This window comes from Coloeus monedula, assembly GCF_965178545.1.
Source record: "Coloeus monedula genome assembly, chromosome: 13".
NCBI lineage: Eukaryota > Metazoa > Chordata > Aves > Passeriformes > Corvidae > Coloeus > Coloeus monedula.
In genome coordinates, this window is record NC_138793.1 from 7,295,721 (window position 1) to 7,323,470 (window position 27,750).

The 27,750-nt window shown below is 40.4% G+C and overlaps 2 protein-coding genes across 3 annotated transcripts in view; both read right to left on the reverse strand.

Moving 5' to 3' along the window:
* Positions 1 to 994, reverse strand: part of NETO2 (neuropilin and tolloid like 2) — a gene marked incomplete at both ends in the record, with an annotated part of 28,919 nt that extends 27,925 nt beyond the window's left edge. For both annotated transcript variants that reach the window (XM_082290022.1, XM_082290021.1), the window contains one exon: positions 961 to 994. In XM_082290022.1, coding sequence (XP_082146148.1) covers positions 961 to 994 — 34 coding nt within the window. The remainder of the gene's footprint in view (positions 1 to 960) is intronic.
* Positions 995 to 6,810: 5,816 nt separating this feature from the next.
* ITFG1 (integrin alpha FG-GAP repeat containing 1) overlaps positions 6,811 to 27,750 on the reverse strand; it is a 73,417-nt gene continuing 52,477 nt past the window's right edge. Inside the window, exons 13-18 of the mRNA XM_082289881.1 lie at positions 26,176 to 26,219; positions 24,211 to 24,289; positions 14,901 to 15,025; positions 13,946 to 14,028; positions 12,208 to 12,325; positions 6,811 to 8,803 (exon numbers count right to left, since the gene is read on the reverse strand). Coding sequence (XP_082146007.1) covers positions 8,744 to 8,803; positions 12,208 to 12,325; positions 13,946 to 14,028; positions 14,901 to 15,025; positions 24,211 to 24,289; positions 26,176 to 26,219 — 509 coding nt within the window. The 3' untranslated portion in view covers positions 6,811 to 8,743. The remainder of the gene's footprint in view (positions 8,804 to 12,207; positions 12,326 to 13,945; positions 14,029 to 14,900; positions 15,026 to 24,210; positions 24,290 to 26,175; positions 26,220 to 27,750) is intronic.

Here is a 27,750-nt window from a genome sequence, read left to right on the forward strand (position 1 = left end):
TAATCCCCATCAAGTCTGCTATTGCTGAAGAAGATACAGAATGCTAGAAATAATCTCTTGAGGCACAAGGTTAAGTGCCACATCGAGCTTTATTTTCTAACAGAAAACCCTCGCCCATTATCGAGCTGTGTAAGTAATAGCACAGACAAAGAAATGCTCGGATGAGGAGCCTTGCTCGGTTGTTTACCTCCGAACAAAAAAATAAGTTAGAAACAAGATTTAAAAGCCTCAAGAAAAAAAGCACCGGTAAACACCGGTCAGGGTGTAGCTTGTGACTCAGGTGACTGATTTTGTGGAAACCTTACTGAAAACAAATCTTGTTCCCGATAACAAGTGTGATAAGCTGAACAGTGTTGAGCTCGTCAGCAGAGTCCCGAAAGCAAAGAGTATTTTTACTGTGAAAAGACGAGCGTAGGATATTGTCGCTGTGTCTCGGGAATATAAGGGGCACTAGGGTAGAGTCGCTGCTACTGTGACCCACGTTTCTGCAGGCTGCGACCTCCCCCGAACCCGAGGTGTCCCTGCCGCTGGGACCCCCAAACCCGAGGTGCCTGCGCCGCCCGCCCGCGGGACCGGGAGCAGCCCGGGACGGGTGCGGGCCCCCGGCCCGGCCCCGCGCTGGGCTCCGGCAGCGCCCGCCCCGCAGCCCCGAGCCGGCGCCGCAGCGCTGTGTCTCGCGTGGGGCAGAGCGGAGCCGGGGAGCGGTGGCCGCTGGGCAGGGACGCGGGGCCGTGGGGCGGTGCAATGGGGAGGTGCGGGGCGCCGGCAGCTACCCGGGAGGAGTAGCCCCGGCAGCAGCAGGGCGGCCGCCCCTGCACAGTCCCCGCGTTCCCCGCTCCGAAGTTTCCGCCGGCGCTGGGAGGGCATCGGGGGGCAGCACGGGGCAGCCGAAGGGGGGGCGCCGCCGGGGGTACCGCGGTCCCCTCTCCGGCGGGGCGCTGTGCCGCCCGCGGCTCCTACCTTCCAGCACCGAGCAGAGTTTGTGCAGGGCCATTGTCTCCCGGCGGCGGCGGCGATCAGCGGCGCTCCATGGCCGCGGCGGTGCCCCCCGCGAGGGCGCTGTGCCCGCGGCTACGGCTCGGCCCCCGCCCGCCCGCGGCCATGCCCGGCGCCCCCGCGGGGCGCGCTCAGCCTCCGCCGCCCGAGCGCGGAGCCGCCGCCGCGCTCAGTCCCATTGAGAGCGGGGCGCGGCGGGCTCCGTCGAGGCTGGCCTACCCCGGGGGGCTCCCCGCGCAGCGCTGCAAACGCAGCCCGGCAGCTCCCAGCCCGACTGAAGCGGCTGCTGCTAAATGAAGCTCATTTAAGATGTGAGGGGTGTTTGCCTGGATGAGCTGCTTGTACGCATGTGCCCGCCCCCGACGGAGCCCCGCAAGCAGCCACAGCCACAGCCGCAGCCGGCGGGGCCGCTGTGCTCCTCCCGCTCGGCCGGGCACCGAGGCGGGGGCGACGGCGCTGGGGCAGCAGCTGTCCTCACCCCGTCCCCACGGGGAGCCGGGGCTGGCCCCGTTGAAGCGCCCCACCTCGGTGCCCCGCCGTGCCTCACGCCACAGGCCCATCCTGCCCCCCGTCTGCCGGGGTTTTCCCTTGCGCGGTGCTGGCCGCCCGGAGAGCGTCCCCCGCGGCGGAGGGGGCGAGCCGTGCGGCCCCTCTCCAGGACACGGTAGCTCGGATAAGCCTGAATCCCGGCTGCCCGGCTTTGTTTGGCATCTGAGTGGGTCTCGATGGGGTAAAAGGGACCCGGTGCTTCCCTTGGTCTTCTTTTGCTCCCCTTCGCCCCCTCGCTGGTGGCAGGCAGCCCGCGCGGCTCCGGCAGTGCGGCGTGCCCATCTGCCTGCCTGGCTGCAGTGTGCTCCCTGCAGCTCCGGCGCCGGGAAGAGCCCATCACAGCTAGTGTGCGGCTGTTGTTTGACAGGAGTGACAGCTAAAATGGAGCTATTACTTTACAAGTTAATAAAAAGGCGCACTTAGCCTGCTGCCTGCCCTGGCTCCTGTCCCTCTGGTTATCCATCACATCGTGTTAGCTTGTGAGGGGAGATGTTACTTAGGGAAAGGGCCTGAGGTGGAGGCAGGTGGCGGTGTCGGGGGAAGGGCAGGGAGGGAGAGACCCCGGCCAGCAGATCCCGCCGCGGGAAGTCCCGTCCTGACAGACCCCTCCGAGCTGCCGAGGGAGGTGCGTGAGGGCGAGAGCCGCGGCTGTGCCGGACAGCCGGGGGCATGGCCGCGGAAGGGCGTAGTGCCCATAGGTTACGTGTAAAATGATAGCAACACGGTAGTCCCTTAGAGATGCTTTCAAATTTCCCATAGGCAACACGGGTTGAAGAATTGCTGGGCATTTCCTACAGGATGTCTCCTCCCTGGAACTGCCGATAAGGCGAGGCTGAGATCTTTCTCTCAGGCTCCAGAAGTACTGAAACACGGAGGTGTTTAGACCTGTGCATGTTGCAAAGCTTTGCGCAAAGGGCAGGAGCCGTCCGGACGCCCCCGGCCCGGGCCCGCAGGAGCTGCTGCGGTGCTGCTGTGTCCGGGAGCTGCCTCGGCCCCGCTCCCAGGACGGAGGAGGAGGTCGCGGTCTCCACTTCATTCAGGTCCTGCGCAGACGTGCACGGCTGCACCTCCATGTGCCCCACGCGAAACTCCGCTGTCCGAGCGCAGGCACTTTGTGGCAGCAATTTGGAACCAACCCACTCGCTAGACCCAACAGATTTTGCAAACTGTAAATTATATGCGTAATTGCCACTTGCGAGTCCGTCTGCTTAAGGAGTAGAGCAGCTCAGTAGAGTGTCTAACATGAGCGTGCCAGGTGAAGCTCTGATTTCCTTGTGGTTTAGTGCTGTGTACTTGAATGTTAAATTCTTTCTACAATGTTCAAAGGTCAGCCTATCCTGTTAGAAAAGGTCATTCTCTTGCTTTCAGATTATCTGTTAAATATTTCAGGCGCTTCAAGTCAGTGTGATTGTCAGTGAGGGCGAATTAAATGGAGAAGGCAGCGGAGAGCAGCGGGAGGGAGCGTGCGCGGGGCCCCGCGGGGCTGCGGGGCGGGGGACGGCAGCTCCTCCCGGACCCCCGGCGAGACCTCGCAGCAAAGGTCCTGAGCTTTACTGGGTATTAAAGATCCATTTCAGTGTTGCAAGAAGCTTCATGAAGTATTAAGCTTGATGGTCTGGCAAAATCCCAAGTTACATAATTATATTATTCTACTTACTTGAATTGTCCTTTCAGTTTCAAATAGAGATGATACAGTCCTCCTCAAAGCGTAGTTTTTCAATGAATTATGAAATAGCTGCTACATTCCAGCAGTGGATAAAGCGATTCCTCTGTTCCCCTCTTAACCATGTATTTATAGCGGTGTGATGAAATGTTAAGTTCTGTAGTGAAAACTCCTATACATAAAGAAGTCCTCAATAAGTGTATCTACTTGGCATTATTTTCTTTACTAACAAAAATGTTTACTGTAGTAATGCAAAAAAAATCAAAGACTACTGTATCTGGGCATCATCCACAATTTTTTATCCTCTCTGCAAGTACATAATTAAAATCTGACTGTGCTGTTGTGCAGATTGTTAGGAAACAGGGGGTTGCCTGCTTTTTAAAAATTTTTTTGGAATGCACAGCATAGCTGATGGCAAAATTTGACTTGGATATTTTTATTACTTGTGATGATATAAGAAATGAGAACCGGCCTGATTCTCAGATCTCAGGCTGAATTTGCATTCAAGAGAACTATTTGTGGTCAATTGTCTCTCACCAAAGAGACAGGAGAAAACCTTTGTAATGCCGTGTGCTCAGTACAAGTTTGAGTAGCAACTGCAAAGACGCAATCTGCTACAGTCAATTTAACTGAAGAGCTGAACTTCTGGTTTGTCCATTAGAAGGTTGAACAGAGCTATTACAAACTTGGGGAAGTGAGCAGCTTTTCCATCCTGTTCTCTTTCCAGGGCTGTGTCAAGCTGTCAGTGCGGGAGAGGCAGGGAGTAGCACCAATTTGTAGATTTGGGGCACACTTTGCCACTCTTTACTGCTGTTTTCAGAGACATTTCTCCTGTGGACATCCCTGTTGCTTTGTTTTTGCTGGAGTTTTCATTACAGGTGGTGCTTTCACTGGTGACAGGTCTGAAGACGCTTTCAGTTCCCGTCTCATGAGCCTGCAGAGTGTAGGTTTCCAGGGAGCAAAAAACTCTTTGCCACCGGGTCAAACTGGCAGTAAGCTTGACTTAATTAAACTTGAGTCTGGGAGCCAAGACAGGTTGAAGACAGCTTTTGGACAGCCAGCTGTGTATTGTTCTGATGCTCTATCGAGTCCTCATGATTATTTTTGAATAGCAGTAGCTCAAGGAAGGCAGTGGGACTCATTCTGATGGAGGTAAACACCTGCCTGAGCAGCTGATGAATGAGTCAGTTACAACAGTGCTCTGCTGCTGCTAAAGGCTTACATTTGTATTATTAGAACTGGGTTTGCCTCCTTCTTAAAACTTCCTTTGATTTGCTGTTCTGTGAGAAGTTTTAACTTTAATGTTACCTAAAATATTTTCTGCTCTTGAGTAGCAAACTGTACAACACAAACAGCCTTAGACCAACAGCTATTTGGACATTATTTTTAAAAGAGGTTGCAAAAATGTAGACACCAACAATGAATAACTATGAAAGGGGACGAGGAGTTATGTTTTAACTGTTCTGGTACTTGGTTTGTCAGTAGAATTGAGGTGCTTCTGAGAAATCCTAATTTCATTATATTATTTCTAATTAGATAATTATAGAAGGTGCAAGTGCCTCAGTATTGTATTATAATACAACTGTAATTGTATTACAATATGTAATACATAATCATACATAAGTATGTACAGTTGGCTTTGTTATTTACTACTGAGTAATAAACACTGCAAACTTTTGAATAGTCAGGAAGAAAACTGATAGCCTTCAGAAAGCTTACAGTGCACTTCTCTATTTGCGAGGCAATATAATTAGATCTGACTGTTAGAATATACCTACAAACTTTTTTGGCATATGTTGAAAAATTCATTAATTTCAAAATTAGGTTATAACTGTTATGGAATGTATCATAGATGGGATCACATTTTTCACTGAAGTCAGGAATTATAAAAGTAGTGCTGTGTAGCTGATTATTTTCCAAGTGACAGGGAGGCCAATATTACCAGTGCCTCAGGAACTAGATCCTGTCCCCAGAATGGATAGTTAGGGTTACTAAAGCAGCATAGCAATGTTTTACTCCTCTACTGCTCTTGATTTCTTAATATACTTCTTTGAAAAAACATTTCCCCATTCCTTTAGGATTGGTACTAAGTATTTGCAAAGTATGAGATTATTTTAAGAATAATTTTATTGTCTAAATTAAAAAAAAAAAGATTTTGGTTATTAATACGTTCAAAACAGAGATAGCTAACGTTTTTACACTGCTGATTATAATATAGCAGAAGCTTATGGATTGACTTCTCCTGTTCTATTTGGTGTCATTGATTTGAAAGAAGTTATATATATATCAATTACAATATATTGGTATCTATTCAGGTATGAATATCAAATACTGGTACAGGCTGGGGATCAATAGGTCAAGAGCAAACCGGCAGAGAAGGACTGGGGCGGGGGGGCAGTAAGGGAGTGGGGATTCTGTCCCTCTGTCCCGCACAGGTGAGACCCCACCTGAAGAGCTGCCCCAGCCCTGGGGCCAGCCCAGGAAGGACCTGGAGCTGCTGGAGCCAGCCCAGAGGAGGCACCAGGATGATCAGAGGGATGGAACAGCTCTGCTGGGAGGAAAGGCTGAGAGAATTGGGATTGTTCAGCCTGGAGAGGAGAAGGCTTTGGGGTGACCTAATTGTGGCCTTCCAGTGCATGAAAGGAGCCTACAAAGAAACATATACAAGGGATGGAATGACAGGACAAGGGGGAATGGCTTCACATTGGCAGTGAGGAGGTTTAGATTAGGTGTTAGGAATAAATTCTTCCCTTTGAGGGTGGGGGGAGACCCTGGCACAGGTTCCCAGAGAAGCTGTGGATGCCTCATCCTTGGAAGTGTTCAAGGCCAGGCTGAATGGGGCTTGGAGCAACTTGGGAGAGTGGAAGGTGTCCCTGCCCAGGGCAGGGGGGCTGGAACTGAATGATCTTTAAAGTTCTTTCCAACCAAAACCATTCTGTGATTCTACAGAAGTCCTGAATTGACTCGGTGCATGTGTAGTGATTACTTCTCAATTAACTGTAGTAAATGTTTTTAATGTCTCTGTTAAGCAGGATGGCCTCAGCACAGGAGGAATATCATACTATATAGAACATGCTTGTTAATCTGCAGCACAAAAGTTGGTTCTTTTGTTGGGGGATTATAGTGCATTAATGATAAATCTGGTAGGAAGATTCAGTCTTAAAGCTTCTCATGGAAAATGAGAACAAAGAAAGATGGTATTTCAACAGCCATCTGTCAGTTGGCCTGTCAACAGTATTTTTATATAGGTGAAATTTCACACCGAGGAAGCTTCCAATAGCATTTCTCACCAGGGCTGTGTTAGAGTGGCTGCAGTTTGAAAATTTATGTAGCTCGAACTATTTCTCACTTCTCAGTTACTGTGACAATCACCTGGTACTACAACTTTCTAATTGATGCTGCTTTCTTAAACTTCCTGGTAGAAGGGCAATAACCTTCCCAAACATATGTTAAATGCTTATAGAAGAGAGAAGCAAAGTACAACATGAAACCTCTGACATCAGGTTTTACAATATTTAATGCCTTAATTCAAAACAGTATGCATAGACTGTGTGAGCCATGCTACAAGTACTTAGAACCTGGGGTAAACTTTATTATATTGTATATAGCGATGCAATGATGCATTACTGAGCATGCAAAATACCTCAGAGCAAAAGATACCAAGTTCATTGTTTCGTACAACAGCTTAAATGTCAGCATGAGGTTATTTTATTCCTAACTGCTTTTTCAAAAAACATAAGGAAGCTAATCTATGTGTATTATATTGTGATAGAGGGCTACAGACAACTTTGCTGCCACAGTGCATTATGCATTTAGCATTATTCTCAACCATCTGAAAAAGACAGGAAAATGTACTGAACTGTGCATCCTCCTAATCATGAAATTGTTCTTTCTTTTGCTGGTGGGAACCAATTCTATCAATGTGGTTTAAAAAGTCCAAAAGCATTAAGTATTTACCTAAGTAAAAAACAACCTACCTTTTCATGAGAAAAACTGAAGGTGTGCATTAAGGAAATACTCTGTCCTGAATAATAACAGTAATGTGATATGAGAGTCTCCTCTGCTGGCATCTGATCAGTGCATATTGGAAATACCCAGTGAAACTTCAGAGCTCAGGACACTGCTGCTCTGCCTTTTGGCTTGGTGCTGTTGTATGAATGGGTCAGTGTTCAGCATTGCCATGGTAACCCGGGGTCTGACTGGTACTCAGGGTGGGCACCACTAGCCCAGCTTTGGACCTGCTCCCTCTTGTCTGGGGCTGCACTGCCAGGCACAGGGAGCATTCCAGGCAAGTGCCAGACATGAGCAGGGACCCACAGCACACGTGAGTGCCTTGAACACCAACACTTTCAGTTCGTTGAGAAAGGATGTTCTAGTTTATCAAATGGTGTAAGAAATGCAAAGTAACTGATGTAAATGCAAAATTAATCATGTAAACTCATGTAAAATAAAAGCATGATTATTCTCAGAGATTCTTCCAGGATCCCAAGTACACTGAGCAACTGTAACTTCATCACCACTTAAAATACTTGAAGTTGAGCGACTCGTCTTCTGTCATTATTACAGCCTTATGAAATTTGGGCATAGCAGTGTACATAGAAAATGTGCATTGATTATTCTGAGTGTCCTATTACACTCTTAATTTAATCTCTGTGTATCTCATCACCTAGCAATACATTTTATGGTGTCAATTCTCAATCTCTACTCAAAAATGTTTCTTTTAACATCTTGAAAAACAAAACGAAATAAAAAATCCCATACCTTTCTTATGTTAAAAAAATAGTTACTTTCATAATGACTTTGTTCCTTTCTAAAATAAATGTGGTTATAGTTTAATTATAAAAGCAGTTTATGTAATGCTGATACATTTTTATGATTTTAATTTTTTAATGCGTTGTCTTCTCCCTAGAACTAGCACACATAAATACTGCATTTATCCCAGGATGACTGAACTAGCATTACACTGCAGGTTGCTTTTGGTTCCCTACTTCTTAAGTTCTTTAACTATTGCACATATAGATTTAAACAAAGAAAAATACAGAATACTTTAGGTTAAGCACCATTTAATACGATCAAAATAATTAACGATTAAGTCATCTGAGAAATTGCACAAGTTTAATTTTCAGAAACCAGGTTGTTTTGCAGGAATGAATAAAGGACAAGACCAATTCAAGTGGTACAAGGTATTCTGCTCGCTGAAATGCTACACTTAATTTACACAGCTTTCTTTCTATCAAATATTACTAAAGAACTGGTACATAAACAATGATACATGCAACTTGATCCCTTTACTAAGAAAAATAAATTTACAGTTCTGTTAAATAAAGGCCAAATTCTATTATATACAGTCTCTTAACTGAAAGGCCTTGTGAGACATTCAGGTCTAATTTTAATACTTTCCAAATAAATACCAGATAATGCAACATTTACAAATAACACACCAACAGTACTTTCATGGTAATAATTTAAAAAATCAGAATTTAGTCTTTCAATTAAGCAAATGAGTAGCAGCTCCTTCATAAATATTAAGGCATGTCACATAGCATCAAAATGGAACCGATGAGCCTCCTGTCGCTTCTCTCTGTCATCTGCTTTCTGAAAAATAATAATAAAAAACACTTTGTGGAATCTAGAGCAATACTTTACAGAAATGAGCCATCAAGTGTCAGAGAATGGTTGATTTTTTTCAAGCCATTTGACAAAAGGCAAAAAAGCTTAGTAAAAGCCCCAACAATTAACTTTTAAATGATATCAGCTTGAAATAGCAATAATCTATGCAAAATTAGCTTCTGCTGTTAATGCTCACTGTTTTAGTATTTATGACCCATTATTTTCTGTTATTTCTAATAATGCTTTTCAGAAGGAATAATTCAAATCTGAAGACTGTTTCCTGGTACAAATTTTGTCTGCATTATAGATATAAGATGAAAGTACTTTGGACTAACTGTAAATGTAATTTATGTTACAGGTACAAAGAATCTCATTTAACAAACATTCTGTTAAATACAACTTTAGGGCAAGATGGCAGTTCAACCAACAATTAACAGCACCAAGTATGTGACAAATGTTCTGTGTTTTTTGTTTGTATTATGAAAATGTGAAGTAGGATGCATTTCCCTGCTTATTTATGCAGAACACACATTGACCTGCTGATAGAGTAAATTGGGTGGTGCTGGGAAAAAAGAAGCATATTTAAATTGTACCTATAATCCATGTCATGTGTAAAAACATGTCCTCTCCCACATGTCTCCTCTTGTGTGCTAAAGCACTTAACAGAGGATGGAAGCATTTCTTCAAGGATTCTTGAACACACAGTGCAAACTTCTTTAGAAAACAGTGCTTTTGTCATGACAGACAGTATGTGTAAATCCCAGCATGAGAGAATTTGGCAAAGCAGACTGAAATGCTTTTTAGCTTGCACAGACCCAACTTCTTTCTTTCTTTTTTGTTTTAAGGAGTAAAATGAAGAGAAGCCTCTCCAGTAGGTGCTGTGTGGGCATTCACATTTGTGTCTCAGTTGATAAAAATACACAATTGTGGCAGAAATCGGTGCCCGTCTTCTGCCATGAGAGCTCGTCATCTGCTTTGGCTCAAGGCCAAAGATTTCCTCATTACACAATGTTTATGTGTGATAGCAACTCCATTGGATTAAATATGGATTTTACTGCATTTTGTAGCAGCAGCGGAGCTGTCAGTGAGGTTTAAGATGTATCAGCCTGGCTTTTTTGGCAGGGACTTTATCAGTGTCAGTAGTATTCTGGATGTCAAAAAAGGGGTGGGAAGGGGGGAGTGGCACACTCTTTCCTACACTGAAATGCTTGTCACATTCCGCAAAATTTCATCGTCTCACTTAGAAAACAATTTCCACTCCATTTCTTGTATGCTTCCTGAAAAAATTACTGCTTCAAATTTGACAGTAACTGATACTCTGCTGGATCCAGCAAACCCTCTCTAGCAGTATTCCATCACTGTGCAGTGTTTCCAAAACCGGCCTCACGACCCCAAAGCAAGTTATCAAGAATGAGAATAAGGACTAATGATGGCTGTAGCAAATGTAGCAAGATGTTATTTGTTGTAAGACGGAGAACGGTGTCAATTCTTCACTTTCTCTTTCATTTGATGTATCAAAACTAAAATCTAGTAACTGAGATTTCAAAGCTTTTTTTTCTTCAATGCATTCAAAATTTCTAAGGCAAGACAGACCAACACCTACCCCTAAATCCTACAGTTATTTCAGTACTCCAATACTTAACTGGCAGATGAGTGTATAAGAACTACTGTGGACAAAGGGCTCCTGTTACTACTTATCTGCAGAGGTCAGAGTACAGGGTTTATTTAAACTGCTGAATAGAACACTGCATCTTACAGACACATTCATCCTCTGGGGGAAAGAAAAATATTTTAAGTGCCAGTTCATTTCCCCTTCCTTTCTTTGTTACACGTACTCCAGAGATCTGCAAGGGAAAGTGGCATTTAGCCAGGACAGTATTTGTATGAGAGAATTGCTGAGAGACAGTAAACTAGAACAAGCTTAGAAACAAGGAACTTTGGAGTTTAACTTTACACATGTCAGTGATGCACAATACAGCCTTGGTGAACATTCTTACTGGTTCAGTATCTCAACCACTTCTAAAAATTGGGAAGGTAAAAATCCATCAGAAAAGTGTAGGAATTAATGCATGTTTATACAGTGGCCTGAAAATACACATAATTTGTCCATATATTTGTGCCTACTTTGTGCTGCAGAGTTGGAAATGAAATTACAATATAACCAACACCACTTAATTCACACACCTGGGGCTTAAAACAGCTCTAAAAGCACTCACTCTGGGCTGAGTCCTTCCTTACACTACAATGCTTGAATTGCTGTATAAAAACTGTTCAGAACGTTGCCATTAAATCTCCATTTCTCCAGACAGAATTAGACATAGTTAATCCTTCCCCAACTCAAAGTGCAAGTACCTTTACTGCTACTCTTGTTTGCTAAAGATATGTTGGAGAGAGAATTAAACCCAGGCAGTGCCCAGCCCTGAGCTACCAGTAAGCAGTGCTTTCTTGGTACAGCAGAACATGCTAACAACAGCCATCATAAACTTTGTATTTCTTTCCTTTGTGTGTCTTATTCCCAGCTTTATTATTAGTTGGAGACTGTATTTAACATTTTGAAGGGTGAAGATTGACAGACAAATAACATTTAAATATGAAGCATGCACAAAGCTTATCTGAATGTTTAACAAGGTCATTTTATTTCCACGAGCACAAAATAACAAACAGTGCTACCATGCCAGAATGTGCAGTAATTTTATCTGACAGCTAAGATTATGGTTTGGGTATGTAGTAACATTTATTGGCAACTCTGCCAGTTGGGTATGATTGTGAACTGAGCATAGTTAAGAAAAGTGGGAATGTATTTCTTTTGTGACATGAAAGGCCCCTTTCAAAATGCTTCTTCAAATCAATGGATTTCTATACCCTGCATGTATAATTCAGACCCACAGAGCAAAGCAGCCAATATGCACGATTGATTCCCTATACATTCCTGAATGCTAATTTCAGTGCAACCAGTAGAGAGAGATACACAAAAAAGACTTTCTCCTTATTTTCAGATTACCAGTGGAACTCAAGGTAAGTAAATGAGTTTATGTTCCATTTCCCAAAACAGTTCTCCTTAAAGCTGCAAAATGGAAAGCTTAGATATGAAACAAAGATGTCTCATTTAAGTTGAAAATAACAGCTTAATGGAAAAAGGAAATGAAGAGCAACATGGACAAGCTTAAGTGTCTTAGAGCTTAAATAAAAATAATGCCAATTTTTAAACGTGTAGTAAATATTTAATTAATAATAACACTTTTTGGGACTTAATTCAGTCTGTGTCAGAAATTATTATACTGTAGAAAAATAGTAAAAAAACCCCAAACCAATGTACAGGTCTTTAAAATATTAGGGAGTGCTAAATAGTATAGAAAATACACAGAAAATATTCTAGTAAATTAGCTTACCTTTTCTTGCCAGTGTAATATGCCAATTATTGCCAGGATGAAAACGCAGACACCAATTAAGGCTATAGCTGTTAGCAGTACAATGTTACTTGGGGTCAAATACAGCTTGGCACTCCAGCTACACAAAAGAAGAAAATCCAAGGAAACATTAATACCCTTCATTAAGAAGCAGAAAACAGATTTAACTTACAAAGATGAAAAGAACCTGTTAGGGTAAGACAGGTGACAACTCGGTCTACAGAAACAAGCAGCTCTACTTAAGAGACTGAAGCTTAATGATGTTTACTTGGAAATATATGGCTTAATATAAGTACTTTTGAGTAATACCATGTCTAAGTACAATCTCTGTTTAACTTTTCATGAATGCTATGGATATCCTCAGGGAATGAGTTTTTTCTCATTAGGAGATTTATTTTCTGCCCTTGCCTAGGCCGAAGTAAAATGCATAAGGAAACCTTTCACAGGAATGCCTGGGGCCTGGGGCCATGGAGCAGCAGGAGGAAGTAAGCCTGAAAGATTTTTCCTCCACATAAGAAGCTCCTCTTGGACAGGCTCATGGGTCCAGTTCTCTTTGTCTGAAGTTTACAGGGACAACTGCAGTTCTAGACAACAAAACCAGTTGATTACGGCTGAAGATCAACAAAATTAAGCACTTTAGGGCTCCTGGAAAACATCCCTCAAATCATGAGGGGTTCTGAGGCCCAAGGAATCCCCTTTCGGTACTACAGGTTTCCTATCATGGGAAAGCTGTCAGCAGCAGGCTCTGTGTTGAGGCCTCTCAGAAAAACACTTACCTATATTAAAAAAAAACAAAACCAAAAACTTTTATTATGAAATCTGATTTCTTCTGGGGATTCCATCCTCTGTTATTCTACAAGGTCCACAAACCCACTTTATTACGAAAGTAAAAATAGTTTAAAGATACAATAACAGAAATTGTTTTGCATAGCACATACCTTTAAATACCTCAAGACTGTAACTTACTGTAAGACTGTTAATTTTCATCTGGCAGATGTTATTTCTGTGGTTGTTAATTAGCAACTCAAGCAGCACATCACTTTTCCACTGTTATTTGTTCTATAGTAAAATTAACTGCTGAACTGATGTCAGAATCATTTCTGCATGATAAATGCAACTGACCTCACTGGTAGATCAAGTGGCAAAACGCAGCTGGAATATTTGACTAATGTTTTCTCTAAAAGCAAAAAGAGAAACGTGCTCTCTTTCTGGGAGAAACATTTTAATTGCAAAGCGGATTCTGTGTTCAAGCTCTCGTGCAACCAACCCATTCACCTTCCCTTAAAGGAAAACATTCATTCCTGTAGCAACAGCTACTGCATTCAGAAGGGCTGAAGCAAAGCTTTTCTATGGAACCAGACTGAAATTGCATGTTTGGTGAAACAAAAATGCTTAATTCAACCATTACCATGCTTGTAATTTGTCACTGAGGATGTTGTTAAATCTAGCAAGTATGTTATTATTTACAGGAGTGGAGCTGGTAATACTTTTTGATTGTTTGTCTGAGCTGGTAATAGGTTTTGATTGTTTACGGGCACCATCTGAGAGGCTGTGTAAATACCTCAGCAGCATTCTCAGCTCCAGCTCAGAACTGACCCCCTGCCCTTGTTCTTCAGTAACTTTCTATACAAATAACTATTTCTAAACCTACACGTAATGCCTAATGTAAACTGTGTATTAATGTAATTTTGGGAAGTGCAAATGCAAATGATGACATTACCTTCGAGGAACATTGTGAGGATAGGGAATGACTATAAGCTGGGAGTTTGGTATGATAGCTGTCCATTCTTGTTTTCTTATGGACTGAAAGAAAAACAAAGGCTGTGTCAATTCTTAACAAACCAACATACCTAAAAGCAAAGAAATTCTTTGTTGAAACGTACAAAAGGAGAAATAAAAGAGTTGTAAGGTTTTTTTAAAATTTTAAATATAAGTGATTAATCCCTTATCTTTTTATAAACCTGTTATTCTGAAAGCTCCAAAATGCTTTAAAACCCACCCCCCAAAATTAAAAAGCAGAATAACTATTGCTGACATGAAACACAGCATCTGCTTTAAAAGTACAAAGCAACAACATAACAGGGAAAGAAGAAAAGAACTGATTCTACAAAGGAGGCAGGCAAAGCAATTACCTAAATCAGAATTTGGCCAATTTGAGTACCTCACTTTTCAAAGTGGTACCATCAGATCTTTAAAGACTGAAAATGGTGAGGACCCCACTTTTATGTTTCATGTGAAGATTAGAGAATCACAGTAATCTCCCCCTCCCATGACACTGACCATGGTTTCATCACTAAGGCAGAAGGGATTACCTGAGTCCCAGCCCGGCCAGAGCAACCCTGGGAAAGCCCTACAGCTACTGCAGCCCAGAATAACTGAACCCTCAGACCTAATACCGATTTGCCCTACAAACAAGCACTACATACCTGTGCTAACATTTACAGACAGTTTCAGTCTTCTTTTGGTTTTATTTTGGCTTCAGAGCTTATACACTCCCCAAAAAACTGGGCAAACTGGTTCTTTTGGACAAACCTTTCTGTATGCAAACATTACTTCTTTGATATTCTTACTTCAGAAAATGAAAAAAAAAGTGTCCCAGCAGTATTCCCATCCAAAGTCTCTAAGGAAAGGTACCACCATAAATATTAGCTTGACAATCTTAAATGTCAACCAACCTTTTCTCCTAAGGGACGAGGAATGCCAACGTACAAGTGGTCGAGGAAATTGGCGCTGCGGCCCAAGCCCAGCACGTTGTAGGGCAGCTGGAGAGCGTAATGTGCTGACTGGCTGAGCTGGCCAGCTGGAAGGAAAGCAGAAAGGAAGCACAAGTAGGTATTTTAGGGGAAAAAAACCCTCAATGAATGAATGAATCAATCTCCAAACTACCAACTTGTTACACAAATACACATTCCTCAGTCAGTAACAAAAATGTTTAAAAAATTTTAACCAATTGCATGAGTATGTAATTCTTAAAGGCTCAATCCCACATGTCCAAACTACCTGTGAGCACTCACCTGGAGAAGAGCTTAAATGCTTTACATTTCTAGGTAGATAATTCTTTTGAGCATCATTCCTATGTTAAACCAAATCTCCATTATTTGTTACAGGTTGAGAAGAAATCAACTATCTGCATTTATTTTTATATGATTAGTGTCAAGTCTCTCGCCCCGATTTACAAGATCAGACTCAACATGTGAAGGTTCACTTTAATTCTTGTCAATGTTAATCAGTAATTACTGTGTCACAAAATTAGCTAAGTAAATTCTCATGAACAAATTTTCAAAGAATAAATTAATTTAATGAAAACAGGATTGCAGTGATTGCAAGTTAATAATAATAATTAAAGGAGAAACTGTCGGTGGAAAATAAGACTCTTGGTTTCCTGAAAAGGCAGTGAGGAAACAAACAAGTGCTGCAGTTATCAACAAGTTCACTGGCATGCCACTTCCAAAGTATCCAGTATTCCATTTATATAAAAAAATCTTGTAATCTTTTAATTTCTGGCCAACAGATTCAGATTCTGTGTGGGTTCTTTGTTCTCTAGAAGCCACTTAGCAAGTGAGCAGATTCCTCAGCAGGAATGGTATCAGCACCTCAAGAAGCACCGCAGTGAATGCAGCCTTCACCGGATTAACAGGAATGAGTTCAAGGGACACTTGACAACCACAAGTGGGTTTCTGTGACCAACAGAAACAGCTTTTCACGAGGATGTGGTTTAGTCAGTATTTTTAGAGCTTCAGATTTCTCTCTGCTTTGACCCCTAATATATTATGCCTGAAACTGGAAATTATAAGTTAAACACCAAAATGCAACAGAATGTGAATTAAAGAACAGGAATCCAGGTTTTGTAATGAATTTACAGACAACCCTTTTTACCTCTCCACACTCCCATCCAAGGCTCAATTCAGGAGGCAGCACTTTACCTCAGCCTACCACCTGTGGGCCAGACTGGTGACACCACATCCTGCACAGCTGTGGTGAACAGAGGGGCAGGAAAAACTCCTAACTGACCACCACCACTTCCTTGGCAAAGCCAAATACCCTTTCAAGAAAAACTAAACCCAACCTCCCATTCCTGGGTCCTGGAGATGGCCAGAAAGTGCAAGCATTGGTGACAATACAGCAGCACTTCACCAAGGGACAACAAAGACATGACACCCACTTCCAGAAGCAGCTCTTCAGCTCTTGTATGCTCCTCTGGGGAGAAACTACTCCCTGTATTGCAGGCTGGTAATTCTGAACCCCTGCTCATTACAATGATTACTTCATGGTTCTGTTTTTTGTGATCCTCCCTGCCCCTACCAGCTTTTGAGGAAGCCACTTGCCATATGCTGTCAGGGATGTTTTGAAACAGGCCCGTTTAATCAGGAGGTAAATATTCTGTATTATTGTGGGTTTAGAATTATAATAATTTATTTTAAAAAGCAAGATAAATGTCAACTGAGATCTGAAAAATCAGCTTGATGCAGTTACCTTTTTATTAACCTGAAATGCTATTAGTAAAAAGAAACAGTAACAGTCTTCCTAAAGATTATACACATTTTATATTTACTTTTTCCCCACCCAGAACCATGTAATGAGCAAGCAGATGGGGAAATATTTAAGTTGGGTTTGTACTTTCAGGTCTCTATTATGAGAAGAAGGTGTACTGTCCACATTGTTAGGTAAATTTCTGGATTACAGATGATGTGGCACAAAGCACTGACTGAGCAGCTTTTCTCTTTAACAACAGGGATTTTTCCAGTAATTTGAGATAACACAGAATAGGACAGCATAGGATTTGAGTCCTGAATCTGCTCCTGCCTTGCCACTGACTTCCCTAACATGATCTTGGCTAAACTGCTCAATCTCTAGGTGTCAACATTCAAATCTAAAATGGGAGTAATTCTCAAATTACGTACTATCTGCAACCTCCAGTTACCAATATACAAGTAGTTGGCAAAGGTGGGTTTATTTAATTTGACTTCATTATAGAAACAAACCAGATGTGTTACTTGATCATGCTGCAACATAAAAAAGATTTTCTTTTAGAATTTGTTTCACTAATGCTGAATGCTGAAGGACTTTCCCCAAAAGAACAAGGTACTGTTGTAACATCAAAAAGCTTTTAGAATTACTTTTGAGTGAAATATTTAGGATCATGAGAAGACTGCAACTAAGATATTGCTTTTTTCTTTCATCTTACAAATGAAATGAATGTCAACTAAATTAAAGGGAATAAAAGAAAATGTCATATACTGTGTGCAGTCAGCCTTAAAGAGGTTAGAGAGTCACATAATGCAGCTAGAATTCTTAAAGCACTGCATAATTTCATGGCTACTAATGCTGGTTCTTGTGCCTACTAAGATAAGGATAATGAAATCTTACCTTCAGGATGTAAACAGATCATTTGCAAAGGTCAGAAAGGAATGTTTTCTTCTACACAGCAGGCAGAAAGTGCACACATACTTATTTTTTTATTTGCCTTTAAAATGGGGACGTGTTAGCTAAGCAGGATGATAGCATGTAGAAGGTTCCAGTTTACACGAAAGCTGACTAAGCACACGAGAACTTTGAGACTCTTGCTTTCCTCACCCTATATCTATCATAAATTCTGTTTGATGCTTACTGAAAAGTTCCGTTTAGAATTGCAACCAAATAATTAAGAATGACAACTGCTCACCCCGAACCAAGATGAAAAATAAAAAGAGAAATTACAGAGAGTACTGTCAACAGTTTATTGACATTATCTGAAGTTCCCAGTCACCAGTAAGTAATTTACTTAAGAAAATATTTCAAATTTAATTTCAATAGCAACCATAGCAATTTGCCCTCTTGTGAAACTACTCGTAACAGCTTTCTACTTGTTCTAAGAAAACTTGAAAATAGTTTTGCATCTTCCAGGAGGAAAGTGGGATTTATTTCTTACATTAAAATTGTTCTTTAGGTTTTTTGAAGTCAGTGTAGGCAAGATGGAAGAAGTGGCTGTTGCTTCACAGTTTGTTTTACTTCCTCAGTAGAACTGTTACTATAAACAAGAACTAAAAAACCTTCTCCTGACCATGCTACACATGGTTTCTTTATAATGCTGCTTTTAAGACTATTCAATACTATTGTCTTTTGCCTTAAGCTTCTCATTTCAAAAATTTAGAAGCACACAGATATCATAGGCTATGGTATTGGTACCAGTGGTGGTGTTCATATTCTCATTTTAGATCGTAAGTCATTAAGTTTATTGCTTCAAAACACCTTGGGCAGAGTAAAATCCTCAACATTTTAGGACATGCTTTTCCATGGTTTCAGCCTGTCAGATATCAAATTTGTAAGAAAAAGCTAATGATGTTGGGCAGCTAACCTCAGAAGATTTTGCAGAGTTTGATATTCAGAATCCATTCTGGACCTTTTGGAATCAATCTCCTTACCTCTGAAGTCTGGCATATAAAATTGGAAGCAATTTGTATCATTAACCTTTCTAAAGTGTTGTCTGAAAACCAGAGCCATGTGTTGTCTCTGACACATCCAGTACTTATTCTTTTATACCTGAATTAAGAAATTTTCCTTCTGTTTCCATTATCCTGATATAAACTTGCTGAAAACCCAAGGGTAGCCTGTTCTACCCTGAGCTGAACTGAAATGTCCTCAACAGCTTATTTCAGGCTGAAGAGTTTAACGTTATGGGGAAGGTGGTTGCATTTACATGTAAAAGCAATGCTTTCTCCTGTTTAAACAGCACTGACAACATGTAATATTGGATTTAGGAACAGCCTCATTGAGCCTACAGAAATAGATGCACAATACTCATAGTGGTCAATCAGGCTAAATAAACTTATTTTGTGAAATAATAGAGCAGAACATGTGAGATCACACAGAACTGAAATATTAATGGAAAATCTGATTTCAACTCGTGGTTTTCTGAAGCATTCCTTGTAAGTTTTTTTATTATGCTTTTCTTAACAAAATATTATTTGCATTTAATTAGTCAATTAAAAGCCATTCTGAGCAATTCAAAATTCAGTAATACTATTTAGGATTGCAAAAGTGTATCCTTTAGTCTCAGACTTGCATGTAACTACCATCACCTACTTGAATACTGAGGTCAGCACATCAATGACTTTTTTTAATATAGATTAAACAAACATATGCACCCTAGAAAAAGTAAAAATTAGTCCAAAGCCTGCCATGCAGAAGTTGCATCGACTGCTGCATATCTGGGAACAATACACAGGCAAGAGCTGGAACAAGACAAAGGCAGTTCAAGATTTTGGTACAATCTCACAGTGACCGTGTGTCACTTCCCTGCACAGCTGAGACACTGCAGTGATGTCCACTCTGCAGCCATTACCAGTATTGGACTAAACTGCACTGAGTATTTCCCCAATTTTTGAAACTGGCAGCTCCTTATTTTATTTGAAAATATGCCAGAACCACTTACTGCAAGAGAAAGGGAAAATTTAACTGATAGTAATGAAAAACCCACGGACTATGCCTAAGAATTTATGAAGAAGCTTTCAGGAAAAAAACCAAAACTAACAAAAATGCAACAACTTCAAACTTGGAACCTTCATAGAAAGTTGGAGAAATTGATTTGCTTGGCTTTAGTTGAAAGCTTTACTCCAGTTCCTTTATTACTGCCTTTGGAGGTCACTGGTTGGAAAAAAATGTAGTGGTCAAAGAATTCTTTTTCTGCTTAAAATATGCAATGGTAACTTCAGTGTTCTAAGGGCTGGGGATGTCTCCCTGCTTTCCCCAGCTGGCTGCCTCTTTTCCTTAGTCCACCTAATAGGAAATTCCAGATTAATGCAGTACACAGCTTCACCTTGCAACCTTTTCTGCAATACCTGGTTCTGGCGTACCAGCAGTAACATGGGAAAGGCAGTTCAAAGTGCACTCTTGGGACTTGGGACATTGATGATTGCTGTGCTGAAAACACTTGGGATACTTCTGCAAGCCCAAACTCCAAACCTGATGCATTTATATGAGAATATGTATTTTTATGAAAAATACCTTTACACCATAAAATTATAGAAGTAAAATTGGTAACTCTTTAAAACCCCTCAAACAATGAAATTATCATATTGCTGATAGGCAGAAGCTGTGTCATTTGTCATGCCCAAATATCCAAGGCTTGGTAATATTGCAAGCAATATTACAAGTTAAAGTAAGATTTTTAAACAAAAGAGAGTTATACAGAAAAACATACTAGCAGGCTATTCCCACCTACAGCAACCAGAAAATCCCTCTTAATAGAATCCAGCTATTCAATTACTAAATTTTTCCAGCTTGTTCCATGAATACACTTCTTTCTGTATAGTGGAATTCTACACAATGAACCGTGCAGTGTCAAATGGCCATTGAAAATAAGCTTATTTTGCTTTTTTTTTGGGTACATATTGTAATGTTTATGTTTAAATTCACGACTATAATAGCTGCTAGACATTTGTGTTCACCTCACAATTCAATTTAGTTAAACAGCAGGAGAACTCAATGCAACAACAGGGAAGAGTAAGCAGATTTCAAAAAACCAGAAGGGCACTACTTCACAGCATGTGAAAGGTCATTCTGCCATGGAAGGTTTAAAACAAAACAAAGCAAAACCAGCAAAATGAAAGGGCTCTGTAACGAGAACTGCAAAGGCCATCAGTCTACACAGCTTCACTCACACAGATGCTTAAACAAATTATGACTTGATCCATATGAGCCATTCAGTGAAGCTACTCTTGTCATCTTCCTATGGATATGGAGCTTTGAAGAAACCTGAAATATTTACTGCCCCTTGTTCCTGGCCCACAGAATGCATATGTTTGGTAGACACAAGCTGCAAGTACGAGCCTATTTATTTCAAACTCTATCAGCATATTTTTACTTCAGAAGAGACAATTCAGATGTGCATAGCACAGGCTGAAACACAGAAGATATTCTCCCAATAAAAGCCTGGAAATGTCTATGTAGAGCTGAAAATCCTGGCTGACACTCATACTTAACTGTGGGAACTCCCTAAAAATAACAACTCCAAAAGAAAAGGGAGAAGGCAGTTTGCAGGACATGGATCAGAAAGCATGACTTAAATTTGAGTTTGTGTACTTCTCCCAGATTTACACTGGACCTGCTCTGATCTCAAGCATGAAATTCCTTAAATATTTGAAGAAGCTGTTGCAGTTGATTTTTTGCTCAGGAAGAGAAGGTCTGAGGAGATATTAACTGCAGATGTAAGGCCCAGAACTTCTTCATTCTAATGCCCATGTTGGCAATTGCTATTCCTTGTGGCTAATTTAACAGTATTTCTTGTAAGATTACAAGTGAATTGAACAATGTGAAAAAAAGAGCACAGAATACATGCTAATTGTTATTCTGCTATCTTTTAACAACATACTGGAATGTTAATAGGAGACAGAACAATTCTAACAATGTTTTTAAGAAAACCCTCATAATTATGCAAATTTCCTGTAATTAAGGCTTGGCAGATCAAAGAACCTTTAAATGAATTAGATAAGGACAGCCATATGGGCCTTTTTATTTTACTATTTGCACAAATATTGCCTACATGAAAGATGCCATAACTCACAACTAAAGTCCTGCAGAATTTAGGAGATCAGAAGCAGAGTGAGGGCCATGGCTTTGAGTACTTAGTGATTTACTTAAGCCCAGGGCTGGAGGGATAACTTCACGTGACTGGTTGCAGTGGTCCAGCCAACAACTGTTCCCCCACTGAGAGCAGCCATAAAGGCAACAAATAATAGCAGCTGGCTTTGGAGGGGGACACGAAAAGGGGATGGTGAATTTTGTTTTCATCAGAAAAAGAACTACGTTTTTACTCATGTTACCTCTTGGGAAAGGGATTAATTCTTTTAAAATTTTGATTAGCTTATTACACCTTTCAGATAATGAAAAGCTTCAAGTATGGACTGTCCCATAATATTATATAAGGAAGGCAAATAAGTTGATGAAAATTTGTTTTAAAATAGCATATTGATGCTAAATAAATAAAAACTTAATGTGGAAAAGATGTTTTGTAGGTTTATACATGGCCCAAAAATACCATGTGGGTTTGGTATTCCCTACCAGTACATAAGGAGTATGGCTTGATGATTTCTTGATAGTCAAATAGAAGAGGATTGTGATGTAATGGGCTGTTTTTCAAGACAACAATCTGTAGGCCAGTAATTCTAGTTAGAACATTTACTGAATCTTACACGTAACACTTGCAAGATAAGAAAATCTAGCTACAAACCTAATGTAATACCCTCAGAAAACATGACTTTGAAAAGTTCTTGCAGGAATTATACAGACTCAAAAAAATCTATTAACTTAGTGTTGAAGAAACTGATCAAAGACCACATTAGAAAATTCCCTGTTGCAACACTGCTGGGGTCATAAATGCACTTGGAATTCATTACTGTTATTTCATAATGTCAGAACAGAAAGGGAAATTCATCATGCCTGGACTCTGTTAGGTTTTTATTATGGTAAATATGGTAGCTGTGAAGGGAATATAGCAGTATTAAATCACATTTGATAACAGTTTCTTAGAGTAAGTTGTAAAAACACTGCATTTCTAGAAGAACTGTCCCCCCAAACCCAAACAAACAAACAAACAAACAAAGCCACAACCAACCAACCTCAGCAAACCCTAAAAAAAATGTTTAAGAAAAATGCATTTGCTTTTGTTCTTGGAAGAGAGAGAAAAAAAAAGGAAAATGATACATGAAATATGTCCAAATTTTAAGCTTGTTTTATTCCACACAGTTGTAAGATGTGAGCATTGTTCCATGACACAGAGGAAGAAAAATATCTTTATTTAAGCATGTACAAGTACAGAAGTGCTAGGGTATCGAGATATGTTTTTGCAGCTATCTGGTTTGTATTTCAGGACATCTTCTTTCTCTTTAATTTTTTTCAGATGAAATTAAGTCCTGAATACACTATTCATGGTGAGAGCATTGCTAGTGATTCAGACTGACCCAGGACCTTAACATGTTGGCATTCTCCCCCCTAAATTACTGCTTTTATGTAAGTTAGTGTTATACAGAATACTGTCTTCCCAGTGAACTACTGGAACGTTTTTCTTTTAAATCTGAGACTGGAGTGACAGATGCAGATGACTGCACTTACGGACCTTCATACTCTGATCATGTTCAGCTTTTGAGTTTCGGATTTTTTGCCTAAGCAAGAAGTGAGTCTATTATAAGTCCTAAGATTAACAGTCATGAATGAGACTAATAAACCACTTTGTACAGTCTCCTGCTTTTTCTAGGAGCCACTAGTACACACCTAGGAAGGCAGCATAAACCCCAGGATATTCTAACATCAGGCACTGCTTGTACCATGGCCTAATGGATTATTCTCTCTTTGGCTGCTTTGTTTTTGGACTCCTGCAAACTGTGGCATCTGCGCCATCTCAGGCCATTAAATCTTTAGTTACAATACAAGTTGCACCAAGCACTCCTTCCCCTTGATTTTGACCCTGTTACCTAATGATTGAGAACCTGTAGCTCCTGTATTACCTGAAAGGACACAGGCATTTCCTCTCCAGCTTCCTCAGGCTACTCAGAATTTGATTTTGTTAGCCACCAGTTGTAGTGAACAACTCCAGACAAATATATCCTGCGTGTAGTGTTACCCTGATCCTTTGTCATTTGGCTACTAGGATTGTATACAGGTATTTCAAGACCACTGCAGTCTCTTAAAACATAATTGCTTAGGAAGAAATTAGAAGCTTATGCTATTTCACAAACTGATGATATTTTACCCAACAATTTTTCAGATACAGCCAACTGTTCAAACCCAACTGGCACAGGACAAATGAAAAAATAATGCAATTGCAATGTTTGTAATAAAAATGCAATCTGTAAAGAAGGAAGAGAACGGCGGGGGGTTTGGCACTGTAAACTGAAGGCACCATTGAAACCATTCCCATTTCCCTCTGTCACCTTTCCAACTCTTCAGGTTGCTGAGAAGCACATACACAGACAGACTGCCTTGGGTATTCTCACAGTGAGTTTCTCTTACCTGACCCATTTTTCAGGTACCCATTTGCATCTACAGTGGTGTACATGATGTAAGGACCAGGCTGATTAACTCCAAAGGGCTGCAAGGGATAAAAACCAAAGAAAAAGGAAGGCAAAATTTTAGGAACAGACAAAGCTATAGTAATTAAACAGTAAACTGAAGAAAAATGTTTTTACATTAATAATTTATTTTTTATATTTTAACTTCAGAATCTTGCAACTGTTTTGGTCATAGCATTATGTGGAAATCAGTTTTCACAACTAGGGTAATCAGTCGGCTAAGTAATGTTTAGTTTCCCATGAAGAAAGCAATACTATTCAGTCATCTGGCAAAAGGTTTAATGTTTCCTTGGAAGCTACAGCTAAAATAAAAAACCCCTAAAAATTCAAAGAAATAACTGCATGTTCTGAAAAAGCAGAACTCATTCATACCGAGAAAATGCACTATCTTGATGGTATTTCTGAATTGAAAAATACTACACAAGTTCCATCCTTTTTATCATTATTTAGCGGTGTTTCATTTAATTAATGAAAGTGAACAGTTATGTGTTGAGTATTGGTATCTAATTTAAGAAAATTTTCTTGAGGAAGGAAATGTACATAAACATCAATATACGGTCATGAGGAAAAATAATAAAACCAAACATCCAAGGAAGTTGCGCATTACTGAGTGATGAACCATAACAAATGCACCTAAGTAGGAAGGGGTGGGGAAGGGAGAGGATGAGACACAACTACAGGAATAGATTTTAAAGAAATTTTTTGTTGTTTTTTTTTTCCTAGCGCTGAATTCAAGATGATATTAGGGCATCAAATCCAGCAGAGAGCTTTCAAGTTACAGAAGAACACTAAAAGAGATGATGACATCTTTGATGATGACATCTTTCACACCATGCCTCAAAAAATAGTAAGTTTAAACCACAAGAATAAGTGATAATGATGACAGATGAGATCAAAGCCTGAAAACAATAACTGATTAGAGTGAAAAGTAAGGAGACCACAAAGGTGATACTAATGCAGATCCATGAAAGATGAGTGAATAAGGTGAAAGTTAGGTTTTTTTTTTTCCCTACCACATAGCTGTCCTCTGGCATAATGTACCCTATGTTATTTTCTGACAGAGAACTCCTATTACAATGGAAGCAATAGTGTTTCAGTGATCTCAATAATGAAATGTTCACCAACATCTGCTGTGAAGATTTGCTTTTTAAACCCTCCGTTTTTGTAATAAAGTTAATGATACTATCAAACCTCATTATTTTATAACAGAAATTAAACCCCATGTCTTCAAAATAGTCTTGAAGCGAAGGTTAGCCCCATTTGAAGCAGTTTTTCTATTTTCAAGTCAAAATTAAATGTGAAATTTTTGCAGAGCTGAAGTGCTACTGCTGCCACTGATTCCTTCCTCTAAGTTCCTCTCTCAGGCCAACTTTCACTGTGAACATTGCTAAACAATTTGCTAATTGGCAGTTTGGTGGGTGAGTTGCAGGATCTCTGGAGATAAAGAAAGTAATCTAAACAGAAAACAGCACATGTGTATGGACCTGTCCGCAGAACCATCAGAGCCCAGTGCAATTCCTTCCTTGGCTGTGCCCACTGCTGGAATTTAGCCAGAAGTGGCTCCATGGCTGGATCTGCCCCACTGTCAGTTTTGCCTGGACTTTCTAAGTGCCCACCAAGACGTGGCACAATTCACAGTTTGGGCACTCAAGTTCCTCTTGTCTCTGGTATATCCCGGCCCCCAGTGCCAGGTAACAAAGCTCCTGCACAATCACTCAGTTGATTCCAGCTCTAAGCAGCAGCTGCCCAAAGTTATGGGTCACACAGCAGCAGAAGTTGGCCAGTCATGATTTGGATTACACATTCTTCCAGCTGATAACTCTTTTAATATGTTGAAAGCTTTTGGTATAATTAGACTTCAGTTTATTTGAAGCTAAATACTAAACAAAGCCATAGTTACACTTACTGTTATTTTCCGAGGACAGTCATTAGAACAGAGGCCGCTGAGAACTGCAAGAACAAAAAGTGAGCTTGTTGTGTTTATGTTCCCAAACCATCTTAGAAGCACCACCTTTGAAATCTGGTGAAGTCTAGTGATAGTGTCAGGTAGCCATTAAAACACAAAGAAAACAAGTATCTTCTCTGTGATTTATGTTAATACATTTCCTAATCTGTTGGAAGCATACTTGGCAGAAATTTCATCAGTCACTGTTTTATCCCACCTTACTGGTTAACCATCTGCAAAAGGACAGATTTGCCACTTAGAAAAATTCCAAATTAAAACATTTTTAAAATAGTGATCTATACATTTTATTCATTAGTCTTAATTTATAACCATTTAAAACACTGGCAGAGATTCAGCTTTACTGTTTTAATTGATAAAAACATAAAGGCTTTTCCTTCTATACAAGGCAAAATTTTGGAACTTGATTTAAAGCAATTCACAAAAGCTGTAACAAACAAAAATCCCATTACCCACTTACTCTATTAATTCAAAAGTATTACAAGCAGATGTATATAATGCTAATTAATATCTAAAGCCCGTGACAGTTGTTCCAATTACTTGTTTAAAACTTACTAGTTCGAAAAATCAGTTATATTCAGAAATCTCTGTTGAAAACCTACACGAGGGACAGTGAAAGCCATCTGTTCTGTAAGCCAGGACATCCTGTCACACTGAGTATTAGAACAAAACAACAAAACCCACACACATACAATAATCTAAGGTCCATTCTGATGCAAAATCTGGGCTTCTAATGACAACAGTTTGGTTGAGCAGCAGGCCAGTAATGGGTATGGGCAGGGAAGAGAATACATACCAGGTACACAGGCCAGGGAAAAACATTACTTCTCCATGAATTATAGTATCCCAAAGCAAGTGTGGCAGACAAACAGTGAAGATTTGGACCAGATTTAAGGGCAGGTCATCCTAACCACCAGGAGTTTTTAAAAGCATTTTCCATCTTCTTTGAGGGTCCATAGAATTAAGGGTACAAAATGTTTGGGACTAGGGAAATACCGAAAGGTGCATGTAAGATGTTCACAGTCTGATTAGGAATCATTCCCTATGTGAGTCAGAAATGGCACTGCTCTAGCCAAGGAACTTTTCTAATAATTTGTGTGTGAATATCAACAACTGTCAAGATTCCTAAATTATCATTCTTCACTTGTGATTTAAAAATGTTGAAATTTCTAAATACAGTAAGAGCTAATATTTTCTACAGTCCAAATCCCCCCAAGATCCGGACAGTTAAGATGAACATGTGGCAAAGTAGAATTTGAAGACTATATATATCTACAATCAGACTTTTAAAGTTATAAGTTTATTTTATCTGTTACACATAGGTGAGTATGCAAATGAAACCAACTCTCCCCATTTTGATGCAAAAGGGCACACTGAAATTTGCTGTTCAGTTTCACTCCTGGAACAAATTACCTGACCAAGTACATTTGACATCAGTTATAATGAACAAAGCTGCTCTCATTTGCCAAATAAGTGAACACAATGCATTTATTGATACACTAACTCACACAAAGCACA